The sequence below is a fragment of the Suricata suricatta genome, chromosome 5 (assembly GCF_006229205.1).
Source record: "Suricata suricatta isolate VVHF042 chromosome 5, meerkat_22Aug2017_6uvM2_HiC, whole genome shotgun sequence".
Taxonomy (NCBI): Eukaryota; Metazoa; Chordata; class Mammalia; order Carnivora; family Herpestidae; genus Suricata; species Suricata suricatta.
Window position 1 is genome coordinate 92,674,935 of NC_043704.1, and position 17,649 is coordinate 92,692,583.

The following is a 17,649-nucleotide window of genomic DNA, read 5'->3' on the forward strand; positions in this document are numbered from 1 at the left end:
AGGCCTAGAGACCCAATTAGGGGGAACACTAAGGAAACAGTACCATGGAAATGTTGGCTTCACTTCAGAAGTGCCATCATGAAAAATAATAACATAATGGAAAAGTTAAAAGGAAAAGGGCAGAGATCATTATTCAAAAAAAAAAAAAAAAGAAAGAAAGAAAACCATGAGAGAGAGAGAGACAGACTCAAATCTAGGAATTTCATCATCATCTGTTTCTATAATCCCTTAAGTGCTAAGAACCGCCAAGCCTTTTCAGATATACTGTTGTTTATTTTTCGAGGAAGGGCTTCTTGCAGGGACGACTGTTTTTCTTAGGTCAGTATACTCCCTTCTGGAACCGACAAATTAATTGTTCCCACAAGTTAAACATTAGCGGAGAGAAATAATGCAGGTTACATTTATCTACATCCTGAAAATAAACAGCCCAGCAGCATGTGGAGGACAGCGTCCAGCACCGTCTTCGGAGCGGGCTGGATCCTGCTGGACGGGAGGTGCGGGCACCGAGACAGGTTTTTTCCTGGTCACCTAGAACAGGAGTAAGTGTGTCTCTGACAGATCAGTGGCCAGGACTGCAGTCCCCAAGGCACCTCATTCTTACAGTCTCGGGACAAAGACCTTGCAAGTCTGTGCGGTTCTACTCCGTGACTCAGTACTTGGATCTTTATAGTATCCAGGTTTTTGAAAAGTAAAGGACTTGCTTAAATCAGGGTGCCAAAGCTCTAGAAAGATGACCGGAATCCACAAATCCTAAATATTCTTTCTACACCTAAAACAAATCATCTACAAAATCTCAAAGAAAAAATACATGCTTTTTATTTAGAGGTGCTATCAGATGTGGCTAAAAGAAAAAACAAAATTACTGAACAAAGTGCCCAACTCGCCGCACTCTGCTTCTTTCCCTGGAAGTCAGCTGGACCCCCCTCCCATTTCAGAGAGTGTGGTGGGGAATTTCATTTTGCATAACAATATGCTATAAAGTGGAGAGAAATAATTCATCCAAGTCCTCTCTAAAGAGTATATAATTGGGGCCCCTGGGTGGCTCAGTCGGTTAAGCGTCTGGCTTCAGCTCAGGTCGTGATCTCTCGGTTTGTGGGTTCGAGCCCCGCATGGGGCTCTGTGCTGACAGCTAGCTCAGAACCTAGAGCTGGTTTCAGATTCTGTGTCTCCCTCTCTCTCTGCCCCTCCCCTGCTCACGCTGTCTCTCTCTGTCTCTCAAAAATAAATAAAAAACAGAAAATAAAAACTTTAAAGAGTATATAATTTACTTCTCTCCTAGTCTCATGTGGTATTTATTATCCTACCTTTGGAAGGTGAGGAAACTCAGGCTCGGGGAGGTCACAGAGACAGCTAGTGGCCCTGAAAGCCAGAATGCAAAGCAGAGGCCCTTCCTCTCCACACTGCTGCCTCGAGCTCTGGCACGGGCTGTCCCCACATTCCACCAGGCTGGCCGAACCTCGCCTGCTGCTGGCGGCCCTTCAGGCATTTGTCTCCCTTGCTAGAACCCAGCCATTGCGGTCCACCACACATTTATTCAGCAAATATTTGTTAAAGGTTCACGATGCAACAAGGACAGTGCTAGGTATTAGAGGCACAAAGATAAATAAGACCCAGTCATGAATAAGAACTTCAGACAGAGACAAGGGAGAAGAGGGAGAAAAAAATGTGTAGACAGCTAACTGGGCTGGGAAGGACGAGTGGTCAAGCACCAGGCAGAGAAGGTTTGGGTGGGCACAAGGGGGGAGAAATGACCCCCAAAACATGTCCCCATCCTAATCCCTGGAACCTAGGAATATACTGCCCTAAAAGGTAAAAGGGACTGGGCAAATGTGATTCACTGAAGATCTTGTGAGACAGAGACGATTCTGGACTATCTGGGTGGGCTCGGTGTGGTAACAAGGGTCCTTATAAGTGAAAGAGCGGGGGTGGGGGTGGGGGTGGGGGATCAGAGTCAGAGGAGACTGGAGGATGGAAGAAGCCATGAGCCAAAAAATGCAGGCAACCTCCAGAAGCAGCTGGAAAAGATGAAGAAACAGATTCTTCCCAGAGCCTCCATAACATGTAGCCCTGCCAACAGATGTTAGCCTGGTGAGACCCATTTTGGACTTTCTGACCATTCAGATGACAATCTTACCAATTTTATACCTCGTGTCATATCTCTTTACAGAAAAGCTGGTCTATCCACCCTGCTCTAAAAAGCGTAAAGAGTAAGCGCTCATAAATGCTGAATCAAGGAAAGAACTAGTGCATTTAAATAGCGCTTTTATATCTTGCTAGAGCCACATGATCCTAACAAACATAGCTGTCATTTCTGCCATAAAGAAACGACACGGGATAACTCAAGAAAAACACGGTGTGTGTTCACATGATGAAGGGAGGCCTATGAAGTTCTGTGACTGTCTCTGAGACAGTCAAATAACCTGGTGGTCTGCCTCCTCTGATTATAACTCCTGTTTACCTCATGGGGTTTCCTTCCTTTTGCAATCCCACGAATATAAGCTTTTCCCACGATTATGTCCCCAAGCCTTTTCTAACCTCTTTCTATGGTCTACCTTCCAGCCCCAAAACTATCATCCACTCATACTCCAACAGCTTGAAATATAACTCTATGGGTGTGATCTCATCAACATCTCGTTCCCCTCTCTCCCCAGTGCTGTTTACCTTCTTGTGCCCACCAGTGAAACCCACTCAACATGTCCAAGAACAGCACCGGAAGTCATCAAAAGTACACAGATACAAACCCATTTGAGAGGAACTCACGGATTACTGGGAAAGGCACGGAAACGGGTAAATGGCATACAATGTATTACATGCATACATAGACGCGGAACACACTGAGGCCGGGGTAGTACCCGTGGTTCTAAGTACCAGGTGGAGAATCCCACTTGATGGGCAGGGACAGCAATCAAGGGAGATTCTTGGAGGCAGCAGTTCCTCAGGGGAAGCGTCTGAGCCCGAAAGCCCAGCTATTTGATAGGTTATAATGCCTTACTGACTTCTCTCCGTGACTCTGGTACGCATCCTCTCCTTGACATGCCTACGACCACCGCCTGGATTCTGCCACCTGCAGCCTCCTTCCAGCGGTACTCTAACAGATTCCCGGAGCCTGCCTCCCTGGGTCCATCCTCTTCTCACCCTGACTCATCTGCCAACCGTCTGAGCATCCGGAAAGTATAGCCCTGACTATGTGACTTCCATGCATCCCAAACAACCTGCTCTTTACACCACAGTAAGTGCAGACTTCTCGCTCTGGGAGTTCCCATGGGACCTGTCCTCCAACACACCTGCTTTTAGGTTTTAGTCAAACTCAACTGTGTACCCCGAGGCATGTTTGAGCTCCTCTGTTAAAAAGACTCAGTATTTGAAACACACGAGGGATCAAGGGTTTCCAATTGGACCGGAAGACATCCACAGAACTTTGGTTCTCTGACCTCGGATGAAAGGCTGAGTCAACGTTTTGAATTTTTCACTTGGATTTCAAAGCATCTGGCAAAATCAGACTTAGAACCTCACAATATCATCACTCCCACCAATATTTTTTTTTCTGGCCATAACACTCAATATCATGGACTTCTTTTCAGCTAATATTTAAATACCTTTTTGAAATTTACCTAGAAAAGTAGTCGGAATCACTGAGGCTTTCAAAAATTATTATTACTATATTTACACAGGTTCAAGGACAATGCCAAAAGAAAATTATTATGTAGACCTGTGGGAAGGAGGGGTGTCAGAGGGATGACATGTGTCCTTGGAAGCAGGGTAGAATATCTAATTACATTCAGAATATCCAAATAAAGGAGACATTTTGGTGGATTGTGACAAAACAGAAGACTGTTGTTCTCTGTTTTCATGCTCCATTAATAACAATACTGTTCCATAATTTATAAATAACCAGCAATAGGAGGGGGCCCTTTTGTTTACCTACTATGTGGTGAAAGAAAAGCACACTTGAAATGCTTAAGAATGTGTCATTTGTGCTGAGAAATCCAGAAGACATACCTGTGGTTTCTCTATTCCTGAAAGAATGTCTTGCACCCTCTTTACTTCCAACTCATACTCTGCATGGAGAAAAAAAGACAAACCGTTAATACCATTAGGAGGCAATAATGTTGTCAAGTTCCTCCTCCAAAGCCTTTAACTAGAATGATCATTAAGTCAGTTGCCTGTTACCATGAACTTTTGGTACTACAGACAGGATAATGAAAATTCGAAATGGGAAGGACTTTGGGGTGGGGATTTCAATGTGGTTGTGCTAATGTGCCACTATCTCAGTTTACATGTTCACAATGTTGGCTAGATTAACACTGAGTTACATCTAATAACTCAACAAGCAACAGAAATAAAAGGTCCTAAGAAGAGAGAGAGAGACAGAGAGAGAGAGAGAGAGAGAGAGAGAGAGAGAGAGAGAGAGAGAGATGTATGCAGCTAGAAGCTGAAAGCAATGAAGAGATGAAGTTGAAGAGACAGTGGCCAATTCACTGAGGGCTGTGAGTTGAGATTTTCTAGTTCAGGTTTTATTCTAAGGTCAGTGGGTAGTCACTGAAGTGTTTAAGTAAAGGGCCTGGCATGATCTTTTTCTTCAAGTCTGAAAAGACCTGTTTGCCTTCGCATGAATAATGGACATACAGAAAGCAAGAGCGACAAGAGAAAACTCTGTCCATTGCTGCACTGGTCCAGGTGAAGAAGAGCTGGCCAGAGCTGGGGATGGTAGCAAAGACGGGGAAGACAGAACTGGTTTTGGAGATATGGATGCTGAAGGACTGGGTGTGGCAGGCAAGGGTGAGGGAATGAATAGAATCAAGGATAATCCCCTGTATTTGGCTTTAATGACCAGATGGATGAGGGTATCGTTTAATAAGAAAGGGAAGTGGGCAAGTTTGCAATGGGGCAAGAAATGTGTGAGAAACAAAGGGAGAAAGGTGGTTGGAGTAGAGAGAATGGGGAGGGAAGAGTGTGTATTAAAAAAAAGTATAAATAAGAGATTTTAAACTTAAGACTATGTTTTGTAGAGGAATCGCTGGACTTTTGCAACCTACTCGATGTAATCTAATTTTGAATTTACAGCTTTAACTGTTAAACCTAGTTTATGAGATAAATGCTAGAGTTTACCAAGATATATGTCCTCACCCTCAAATAGTTCAAGTCTAGTGAGAGGAAAATGAAAAGAGCAGGCAATTCCATGTGATACGTATTTCGATACAGGTAGCCCAAGAGAGCGCATTCTAGAAGGCTTCCTAAGAACCAACATCTAGCTGCCCCTGTGGACAAGCAGGCTGTTGGAGGTGACAGGGGACATGGAACTAGGGGGTGAGAGGTTAGTAAGCCCAGCTCTTCTGGGGACTGTTCATACTCGTTGCTCAAGTCAATCTCAAAGTCACCTGTTAAGAGAATCCCACCTCAACACCATCTTCTGCTCAGCCTACCATCTTTCTCTAATCTCACTTATTTCCTTTTTACTGGCTACCAAAATCTAAAAGTTCTCTTCTTTATGTGTTCCCTTCTTTACTACTTGTCTCTCCTACAACAATATAAGCTTCAGGAAGGTAAAAATGCTACCGATCCAAAATAAACAAAATATTTTTTCCTGTAAAGAATCAGACAGTGAACATTTTTAAATTTGCTGGCCAGATGTAGACCACCATCACATATTCTTCTGTGTTACGATATCCCTTTGAAAACGTAACAATCACCTCAGTTTGTGAATCATATACAACAGCCATGGGGCCAGCTGCAGTTTGTGGACGCTTCGGTTGGACACGCTCAGGATTTATCTATCCTATTTATCAAGAGCTATCTAAGCTCAAACTTTGTTACATAAATAAATGAACCAAACCCAAGTTAAATAAGATTTCAGGGCCCCTGGGTGGCTAAGTTGGTGAAGCGTCTGACTTTGGCTTAGGCCATGATCTCATGGTTTGTAGGCTTGAGCCCCACATCGGACTCTGTGCTGATACCTCAGAGCCTGGAGCCTGCTTCGGATTCTGTGTCTCCTTCGCTCTCTGCCCCTCCCCCACTCATGTGCTGGCTCTCTCAAATATAAACATTAAAAAATTAAAAATAAATAATAAGACATCTACATCACGCCACCATTAACTTTAAAAGAATCAGTTCTTCAGTGTTTCATGTTGCATTCTACTTAGTAGAAGGTGTTTACCTCTATTTTGGTGAGAAAAAGAAACAGGCTGGTGGCAATACAGGTGTTTAAATTATGGTGAGAAGAAACTTCACATTCAAAAGACCAAATGACACACTCATTTATAGTCATGTATTCTTGTTAAGATATAGATAATGGTTTATGCCCATAAGTCAAACACATGCATACCCTCACATTTTCTGGAAGCTCGTATGGGGCAAACTCTACATTTATCTCATAATCTGAGGAGTTAATTGTCAGAACCAAAATAAAATCCATTAAGCACAGTTACAATAAATGAACTGGTTTGGTTGTCAGAGACAAAACTTTCTGAATCTCTGCTATTCTAAGGTTTGCAGGACCCTGTGGTTTCAAACACTCATAGAAATAGAAACATTCAGACAACTCGCTGGAGGAGGTCGCTGCTTCCTTCCGCCATCTCAGATACTGGGACCAAAAGCCAGAACCTTACCCTTGAGGTAATGAAGGTTTAGACTAGACTGGAGATAATCACCTATTCAACAAAGAAGTAGAAAAGAACTAAAGAGCTCAGCAAAAGAAGTATCCTCAGGACTATGTACTAGATCCAGGGCATGAAAGAGAGAAGCAAAAAGGACGCTTTGTCCCACAAAAATTGGAGGCCCCTCCCTCTCGCCAGCTTTCAAAAACACAGATGACAGGAGAAATGGCCAGCCTTTTGACAGGAAAAGGAAAAAAAATGAGAAAGGAGGTTGGATTAGAAGCGGGAGAGCGTGGTGTGGAGGTCTGTTTAGAACAGAAAAAAATGGGTTTCGGGTAAGAGCCAGAAATACAAAGGAAAGGTCCTGACTGAGATAAAAACAACTTCTGTAGAGAGGTCAGGACCGTCCTGGTTTGTCTTTGATCAGAGCAGTGAAAGCCTGATGTGTTCTGGGCACCCAGGTACACGCCGGTCAAGGGACCATCGCCTTGCTCATTTTTACAACATCCCCTGCAAGACGGGCATGCTCTGCTTAGTCTTCGGACAGTGGGCAGCACTGAAGTCTATTTTGCCCATCAGTTTTCGTCTCTGCTGAGCACAGCCCCTGCAGGTGTAGACTGACAAATGAGGAGAAGGAATGAATGAGAAAAAAATGAGGCTCAGACAGCAGATGCGATCTCCCGAGGGCTACAAGACCAGTACCTGGTCCAGAAGCAAAGAGAACGTCTGACTGCATCACAACAAATTAATAGGGATCTGGGGGGTCCTGAGGAGATGATGTGGAGGGACAAGAGTTGAGTGTTTTGCCCTGGGGTGCACGGTTGAAGGCAGGTGGCAGCAGAACCATCCAGATCCCATGAGAGGGTTTGTGTTGGGTTTGTTGTTGTTGTTGGTGGTGGTGGTGGTGGTGGTGGTGGTGGTGGTGGTGGTGTGTGTGTGTGTGTGTGTGTGTGTGTAATCTTGGAGAAAGCTGTCAGAAATAGAGCAAAGGCCTCTGGATCTGGGCAGAAGGTATGTGAGAAAGGGAAGAAAAAGTAGGGCATGAATAGAGCCAAATAAACAAAGGATTCTGAGAAGATCAAAAATCCAAAGGGCAGGGTGAAGGGAGGAAAGTAATGACAGGACAATCACTGCCCTGTTGTATCAGGAGGAACGCTGTATCAAAGCCAGACTTCTTTTTTCAAGACTCTAAATTGTGAATACGGAAAAGGAGGGAAAAAATGCATCTACACGACACCACATTTACTGAATGCTTTTCCATTTGTGCTGCCATAGGCCAAGAGTGAATGGATGCCAGGCATACAATTTGCACACACGAGTGAAAATAAAATCCGTTTACTGAGCTACAGTGACAGTCACCACATATAAAATAAACTGGTCCAAAAGCTAGCAGTCTGTTATGAAAGGCCAAAATTCACAACTCCACTACCTAAATAGTTTGCTCGGAACTTGGTCTACCTCTCCCAAGGCAAGATTTAACCAGGCCTCAGAGAAGTCTATGAATTATCACTCTTTCTATTAAACAGCCTTGGAGCTCAGCTATTTGGTGTATTTCAGAGTCTGGATAAAACCTTTGCTTGCTCGCCATGCTTTCTATTTCCGTGTCTCTATCTTGCCCTCTCTTATGCTCTCATACACATACTGTATCTTGAGTGGGGAAGAACAGCTAATGTGATCACAAAAATTAATGAGCAAAACCAAACAGAATAGTTCTGGTGATCTGTCTTCAGGAAATCTTTTATATCAAGTTAAAAAGAAAATGATGGGGAGCCTGGGCGACTCACTCAGTTAAGCATCTAACTCTTGATTTCGGTTCAAGTCATGATGTCACGGTTTGTGAGTTCGAGTCCTATGTCGGCTCCATGCTGACAGCATGGAGCCTGCCTGGGATTCTCTCTCTCAAAATAAATAATAATAATAATAATCAAGAAAAGGAAGCTCTGTCTTGTTTGTTTCTGTGTATACCTCCTTAAAGAATTTGGTGAGGGGCGCCTGGGTGGCTCAGTTGGTTAATCGTCTGACTTCGGCTCAGGTCATGATCTCACGGTTCGTGGGTTCGAGACCTGCGTCAGGCTCTGTGCTGACAGCTCAGAGCCTGGAGCCTGCTTCAGATTCTGTGTCTCCTTCTCTCTCTGACACTCCCCTGCTCACACTGTTTCTCAATCTCTCTCTCAAAAATAAGTAAAAACATAAAAAAATTAAAAATAAAAAGATTTTGGTGAGACAACTGAGCAACAGATTGTCCTAGAGGAGGGGAAAAAAAATGCAAGGTTCTGGCACAAGGTTGTGGGATGAGGTTCTTTTAATTATCAGGCCTGCCTTCCTTTCTCTGGTTTGCAGCAAATAAATTAATACACAGGCAAATCTTACAGGCCAACTTTGTATTTCTTTCACCTCACATGAAAACTGCCATGAGATAAGCAAACAGATTAAAATCATCTTCCTCCTGCTTATATTTTGCTGGGACCATGGCTGACGTGGATGCACAGGACAGCCCACTTCTCATATCACTACCTTCTTAATACTGAATCGCCTTTTCCTTGCAGTGAAGATGGTGCCGATAAACAAAAAAGGATTACAGGGCGCTCTCAGAGGGTTCTCCACACAGTCGTGTTGTTTTTCAGACACAGACACATTCGGGAATTTGGTAATTTCTTAAAATGGAGTTAAAACGGAAGCCTCCACTTTAAACATGTCCCAAGAAGCTGAGAATCACCCAAATTGCAAATGACAAAAAACAAAAACCCAAAACAAACAAAACAAAACAAAAACAAACCCGGGAAGGGGGACTTACATTTTTCTTCTCCCCAAAACAAAAATCCTCCCAAGAAAATAAAGCACTTTTTAGCAAAGAGAAAGTTAAAATAAAAATACACAAGCAAGCAAACATACTATTTTTTTAAAAAAGAAAAAAACAGCAACACAACAACCCACACACATAGAGAGAATATGTGTCATGTGAAATTTAAACTTTCCACAAATAATGGTTTTCATGGTTGCTCCAAAAAGAACCGTAAGTTCAGACTGTTTGAATAACTGTAAGGCCTAAACTAATTAAAATATCCCCCTTTATAAACACAATTTACTTCTTTGGTTTGCTTCACATTTTTTCCATCTTAGAAAAGAAATACAGCTAGACGCTTAGCTGCTATAGAATGTATTTATGGTGTAACAGCCCCTTCATTCCAATGGAGTGACATCAGCATTATTTCTCTGTAAACCTTCCGTCTAGTTCTCATCCGCACGGCTCATTTACAGATATGCCCGGTATAACAGAACACGCTTTCTCAGATTTGCCGAAGAGCTGACTTAGCTACTATCTTTAATACATTATACATAATAAACAAGGGACATGGAAAATATGCAACTTCTGGTCATGTCCATTTTAGGGATAAGAGGCTTCAACTCACAACTCAACAAAAGAACTATATGAACCCAAATAAATCCTTTCGGATAAAAAAGAAAAATGGACTCAATAATTAAGGACAAGTTGAATATCCAATCACTGCCTACCCATGCTAATGAGAATGAATGAGGGTATGGAGAAAGATGTTTTAAGGATTCTTATCGAATTGCCTTTCTAAAGAGAAAAAAAATTAGCTATCTTTGTTTTTGAAATACTACCTATGCTGAGAAAAACAAAGAATCAATGAATGCATACAAAAGTAGTATGAATTACTTAAGAGCCTCCATTTAGTGATTATAATCCAGCGTTCATGGTGTTAAAATCAAATACTAAAAATGTACAGAATCACAAGGAACACATTTACGTACTCCAAGACAATGCAGTTAATCCCCAGGGACAAATATTCTAGGAATATCTTCAGAAATCATTCATCCTGATGCTAAAAATATGAAAACAAATATGTCTGTAGCCATGAGGCTAGTTAAGTGGTTATTCTACTGAGAGAAATTCTGAAAGAGAGCCAAGGGAATACCAGACTCTCAACACTAAAGACGAAGCAACAGGTGAACATACGTTGTGGAAAGCTGCCTTCCAGTCTAGGAAAATATTTTCAAGAGAACTTAGGTTCCCAACAGATTCTGGAGCCGTAAGAGAAAGAGCAGAGGAGAGATGAGCTCCTTTTGTAGGTGCAGTGCCTGGCTGGACAGAAGGGATGGCCAGAGGATATAAATGGGACAGGGGGGCTGATTTCCTCTGAGCTTCTGTTGATATTTCTGGAACTGATGAGAAGGAATGATTTTCTTTCCTGGCCCAGGATTTGAGCAAAGTTCTACTAGGAATATTTACATTAACCCATTCATAGGCAAAATGGGTCTTTTTGGGCAAAAGCTGTCGAACACCATAGGGGTAGTAAGAGGGATAACAGAGAAGTGCTAGATCTGGGATCTGAATGAAAAGGGAAAGAGACAGATACAATACTTTTGTTGGCTCTGAGGTCAACTCCAAGGTTATCTCTCGGCCACCTTCTTTGAATGCCAACTAGACTGGGACTACCTGAAATACTAGGAGATTCTAGGTTCATTTCTGCCAAACTGCCTAGGAAACATTCTTGTGTTTACTTCACAAAAATCGTATTTATGCATGGATCTGAAGACACACAGCTAGCATTTTTAAAAACATCAAATTAAATAGGGATGAAAACCCCACAAAAATGGATAAAGTATTAGGTAGATATGCATGCCTGGCAAGCTTGATTCTACACCAGTCCCGTCCTTTCCCTCCCTCTGTGTATTTGAGACGGTTCACTAGCTAGCTGAGCCCTAACCTGTGCCAGATATAGCTCGTTTATTTTGGGGGAAGGCTCAACTCCATGATTATCCAGCAAGAGCTGGTACCCTCCCTGGGTGTGTAACAGGAAGGCAATCGCTTAAACACAGGATAGAGCGACTTACAAAGGTAATTAAAGTTTATACACTGCTTTCTGCACTGGCATCTGTAAACGTTTCCACAAAATGTTTTTTCATTAAGACTTGGCATATCACATTGAAGCCTTCTCAAGTAGCTTATTCAAAATTTTTGCAAGACTGTCAATAGGCAGAATCCAGAGAGAACAATGTTAATACATTAAATCTGAAAAAGACTTTTAATATTTTTTAATTTTTAAAATGTTTTATTATTTACTTTTGAGAGAGAGAGAGACAGAGTGAAAGCAGGGGAGAGGCAGACAGAGAGGGGGACATAGAATCTGAAGCAGGTTGCAGGCTCTGAGCGGTCAGCATGGAGCCTGAAGCAGGGTTCGAACTCATGAACCATGAAATCATGATCTGAGCCATAGTCAAACGCTTAACCGATGGAGCCACCCAGGCGCCACAAGAATCTTAATATTTATATGACCCATATAGCAAGTTTTCAAGGTTTTATTCCTACATTTTTTTTTAATTTTTTTAATTTTTCACATTAGATAACATAAAGTATAGTCTTGGCTTCTGGAGTAGAACCCAGGGATTCATCACTTACATACAATACCCACTGCTCATCCCAACAAGTGCCCTCACCCATTTTACCCAGCCCCATCATCCCTTACTTTGTTCTTTATACTTAAGAGTCTCCTGTGGTTTGCCTCCTTATGTTTTTATCTTATTTTTCCTTCCCTTCCTCTATGATCACCTGTTAAATTTGTCAAATTCCACATGAGTGAAATCATGTGATATCTTTCTCTGACCTGATTATCTTGCTTAGCATAACGCCCTCCAGTTTCATCCACGTGTGACAAATGGCAAGATTTCATTCCTTTTCATTGCCGAGTAGTATTCCCGTGTGTGTGTGTGTGTGTGTGTGTGTGTGTGTGTGTGTGTGTGTATACATTCATCAGTTCATGGACATTTGGGCTCTTTCCATAATTTGGCTATTGTTAATAGTGCTGCTACAAACATTGGGGTACATGTACCCTTTCATTAACACTCCTGTATCCTTTGGATAAACTCCTACTAGTGCAATTGCTGGGTTGTAGAATAATTCTACTTTTAACTTTTTTGAGGAACCTCCATGCTATTTTCCAGAGTGGTTGCACCACTTTGCATTCCCACTAACAGTGCAAGAGGATTCCCCTTTCTCAAATCCTCATCAACGTCTATTTCCTGAGCTGTTAATTTCAGCCACTCTGACCAGTGTGAGGTGGTATCTCTTTGAGGTTTGTATTTGTATTTCCTAGATGATGAAAAATGCTGAACATCTTTTCATGTGTCTGTCATCTGATGTCTTTTTTGGAAAAGTGTCTACTCATGTGTTCTGCCCATTTCTTCCCTGGATTATTTGTTTTTCAGGATTATTTGTTGAGTCTGATTAAGTCATTTACAGATTTTGGATACTAACCCTTCATCTGACATACCATTTGCAAATGCCTTCTCCTATTCCATCTTGTTGATGGTTTCCTTTGCTGTGCAGAAGCCTTTTATCTTGATAAGGTCCCAATAGTTCATTTTTGCTTTTATTTTCCTTGCCTTTGGAAACATGTCAAGTAAGAAGTTGCTGCAGCCAAGGTCAAAGAGGTTGCTGCCTGTCTTCTCTTATAGGAGTTTGATGGTTTCCTGTCTCACACAAAATGGATCTTTCATCCATTTTGAATTTGTTTTTGTGTATGGTGTAAGAAAGCACATCTACCTTTTCTTAATTGATGTCTCATATGACTAACATACTCATTTAGGGATGAGGATGGGTATTCAGCCTATGGTCAAGGAACCCAGGGAAGCTCATCAGCTGATATGGGGATCAAATCCAGAGCTACTTTCCTGTGCCAGGGTGCCAAATAATTCCACAGAGTTTTAGCATATGGAAAAGTCATTACTACCCATGGTATAACCTACCCTACCCAGGAAATCAACAAAGGATACAGATGTGGGTACATATTCAAGAATGCATATTAGCCACCAGGCAGGTAATGTGTAAAAGAAGGTGGACATATTAGGCAAAAGGGAAGGATGAAGACTGCGGAAAACTGAAAAAGCCCTCGCTCTAAAAGGGGCGGCTACTATGTATTGGAGGATCATTGGTCTAAGGTTGACAAATACTGAATTATTTATTCATTAAAAATTATTCATTTTTCTAAAGAATCTAGAAATGGAAAACTTTTCATGAAATTGCCTGACTTATAAACATATATATGTAAAACATTTTTAATCTACAGAAAAGTGAAGTAGTACTATGAACACCCATATGCCCTTCACTGAAACTCATCAATTGTTAACATTTGCTATACTTGCATGTTCACATTTTGTCTCTACATATACACACTTTTTTATCAGACCACTTGAAAGGAAGTTGTTGATCTTATGATAAGATCTTAAGTATACCCCCAAAACTTCAGCATGTCTTTCCTAAGAATAAGAACCTTCTTGACATAACCATAACATCACAACCTATAGATTTAACATTGATAGAATAAAATCTATTTTCCACACTCAAATTACCCCAATTGTTCCAATAATATCTTTAATCCTTTCCCCCAATCCAGGACGCAATCAAGGGACACATGTAGGATTCATTTGTCAGGTTTCATTAGTCTCCTTTAGCCTAGAACAGAACCCCTGGACTTTTCTATATTCCTAAGGTTGATATTTTTGAAGAGTCTTGACCAGTTTTCTTACAGCATATACCACTATCTGGACTGTGTGATTACATCCTTATCATTATATTCAAATTAAAAACTTTTGGCAAGAATTCTGTATAGATTTACTTTCCATCCATTACACAAGGAAGCACACAGTACAAATTGAACCTTCTGGTGATGCCCTACACTGTGATCACTTGGTTACAGTGTTGTTGTGTAACTCCTTTCTCCCCAGTGCAAGTACCTTCTCCTCTTTTCACCTGGTGGTTAAACACTGATGACCTTTGCCAGAAACTATTACATTAATAGTTGCAAGTTGGCAATATTCCTAATTCTATCCTTTTTTCTATGTTTATTAGTTCTTTCTCCCACTTTGAGTATCTTTGAACTCAAAGTGGGAGAAAGAACTCAAAGTGGATTGTTTTTCACTTAAAAAATTATAATGCTCCATTGTAATCGTATTTTTAGATACTAAAACTGTCCCAAATGTAGCCAGTGGGAGGCCCTTCAAGTGGTTTTCTATGCTCCTTTGTCCACTTCCTTAAGATTCCTGGTTTAAACACCTGTTTAATATTCTGGCTTAAGATCACTTGACCAAAAGTACAAAAATGTGCAGACTGCTGGTGACAGACTGTAGTAGCATAAAGTAGAATTCATCTAAAATTTATCCAAATTACTCAGATCTGTCAAAAGCCACTATTAGCCAAGGATTTACTTATTTAAATGTGACTAGAGGGGCGCCTGGGTGGCTTAGTCAGTTGAGCATCTGACTTCAGCTCAGGTCATGATATCACATTTCATGAGTTTGAGCCCTGCATCAGGCTCTGTGCTGACAGCTCGAAGCCTGGAACCTGCTTCAGATTCTGGGTCTCCCTCTCTCTCTGCCTCTCCCCTGATTCAAAGTCTCTTTCTCCTCTCAAAAATAAACATTAAAAATTTTTTTTCTAAATGACTAGAAAGAAAAAATAACATGTAAGTATTTCTGGTTTCTAAATCCTTTAGAAATTAAAGTTAAAATAAAGCAACCCAATAATCCAGGAGCCAGCCATTTAAAATGGTATTTTAAGACATAACAAACTTGAAACAACTGTTGGGTAAAAGAAGAAATCAAAAGGAAAATAATAAATTATCTCAAAACAAATAAAATATTGTGGGATGCACCAAAAGTAGTTATGAGAGCAAAGTTTACAGCAATAAAACATACACATTATGAAATTAGAAAGACCTCAAGTAAACAACTTAACTTTTACCTCAAGAAACTAGAAAAAGAACAAATTAAGCCCAAAATTAGCAGAAGGAAGGAAATATTAAGGATCAGAACAGAAATAGATGAAATAGAAATCAGAAAATAGAAAGGGGGCACTTGCGTGGCTCAGTTAGTTAAGCATCTGACTGTTGGTTTTGGCTCAGGTCTTACAGTTCATGAGACTGAACCCTGCATCAGGCTCTGTGCTGACAGCATGGGGCCTGATTGCAACTCACTCACTCTCTCTCTCTCTCTCTCTCTCTCTCTCTCTCTCTCCCTCTCCTTTTCTCTCTTCGCCCTTCCCTTGCTCTGTCTCTCTTCTATCAATATAAATAAAATAGACTTAAAAGAAAAAAGAAAATAGAATCAATGGAACCAAGAGCGGGTTCTTCAAAAAAGATCAAATTGACAAACCTTTAGCTAGACCAAGTGAAAAAGAGAGGACTCAAAATTAGAAATGAAAGAGACATTATAAATGATACTATAGAAATACATAGAATCATAAGAGATTACTATGAACAATTATATGCCAACAAGTTACCCAACAGAGAAGGAATGGATACTTTTCGAGAAACACACAACCTACCAAGACTGAATCAGTCAGGAAGAAGAATTAATACCAAGCCTCCTCAAACTCTTCCAAAATATTAAGAGGAGGGGACATTTCCAAACTTACTCTATGAGGCCAGAGATTACTTTGATACCAAAACCGGATAAAGATGCCATAAGGAAACTTCAGGCCAAAATCTCTAATGAATACACATGCAAAATTCTCAACAGAATATTAGTAAACCAAATTTGAGAACACATTCAAAGGATTATATACCATTACCATGTAGGTTTTATCCCTGAGATGTAATACAGATAGTTCAATATGCAAAAATCAACGTGTAATACATATCAATAAAATGAAAGGTAAAATTACACAATCATCTTAATAAATGCAAAAGAAGCATTTGATAAACTACAACATCCTTTCATGATAAAAAACCCTTTACAGATTGGGTATAGAAGGAACATACCTCAACACAATACACGCCATAGATATATAACAAAAATTATACAAAATGGAGAAAAATTAAAAGTGTTTCCACTCAGATCAAGAACAAAGCAAGGATACCCACTCTCACCACTCCTATTCAATACAGTACTGGGTGTCCAACTAGAGCAATTAGGCAAGACTAAGAAACAAAAGTTCTCCAAATTGAAATGAAAGATGTGAAATTATTATTTGCTGGTGATATGATCCTATACATAGAAAATCCCACACTATCAGTCAAAAGCTGTTAAAATTAATCAACAATTTAGCAAAATGGCAGGATAAAATATCAAAATACAGAATCAATTGCATTTCTTTACACTAATGAGGAAGCATCTGAAAAAGAATTAAACATTTCAATCACAACAAATCTGACCAAGGAAGTGAAAGATGTATACCATGCAAAATTTTGCTGAAAGAAATCAAAGGAGACACAAACAAAAGTAAAGATGTCCCATTTTCATCAATCAGAAGAATATTGTTAAAATGGCCATACTAACCAAAACCATCTGCAGATCAACAAAATCCCCATCAAAGTACCAAAGCCATTCTTTACAGAAACAGAAGAAACAATCTTAAAATTTGTGTGGAATCACAAAAGATCTCAAGAAGCTAAAGCAATGCTGAGAAAAAAGAACAAAGCTGGAGGTATTACACTTCTAAATTTCAAACTATACCACAAAGCCATAGTAATAAAAACAGTATGGTACTGTCACAAAAACAGATACATTGACCAATGGAACAGATTGGAGAGCCCAGAATTAAGCCATGGCATACATGGTATGGTCACTGGATGTTTAACAAGGGAGACAAGAATCCCCAATGGAGAAAGGAGAGTCTTTTCAACAAATGATGGTGGGAAAAGTAGAGAAATAAGCATATGCCAGGAAAAATGAAAATAGGTGAAATCTCACACCACTCAAAAATTAGCTCAAAATAGGAGGGGAATCTGGGAGAATAAAATGAAGAAATAAAAAGCAGAATCAAACCCATAAACACAGAGATCAAAATGATAGGTGCCAGAGGGATGGGCAGTTGGGCAGAAGGGTGAGAGGGAGTGGGAGATACAGGCTTTTAGTTACGGAGTGAGTAAGTCATGGGAACAATAGAGTCAATGATATTCTAATAGTGATGTATAAAGATGGGTAGCAGCTTCACTTGTGATGAGCACAAAGTAATATCTAAACTTGTTCAACCACTATGTTGTACAACTGAAACTGATGTAACACTGTGTTGACTATACTCAGATTAAAAAAATAA

At 40.4% G+C, this 17,649-nt stretch overlaps 1 protein-coding gene across 6 annotated transcripts in view; it reads right to left on the bottom strand.

The window, feature by feature from the left end:
* The window catches only part of FNDC3B (fibronectin type III domain containing 3B), a 351,431-nt gene that overhangs the window by 96,130 nt on the left and 237,652 nt on the right, over positions 1-17,649 (bottom strand). For all 6 annotated transcript variants that reach the window (XM_029939870.1, XM_029939867.1, XM_029939871.1 and 3 more), the window contains one exon: positions 4,000-4,058. In XM_029939870.1, the coding sequence (XP_029795730.1) occupies positions 4,000-4,058 (59 nt within the window). The remainder of the gene's footprint in view (positions 1-3,999; positions 4,059-17,649) is intronic.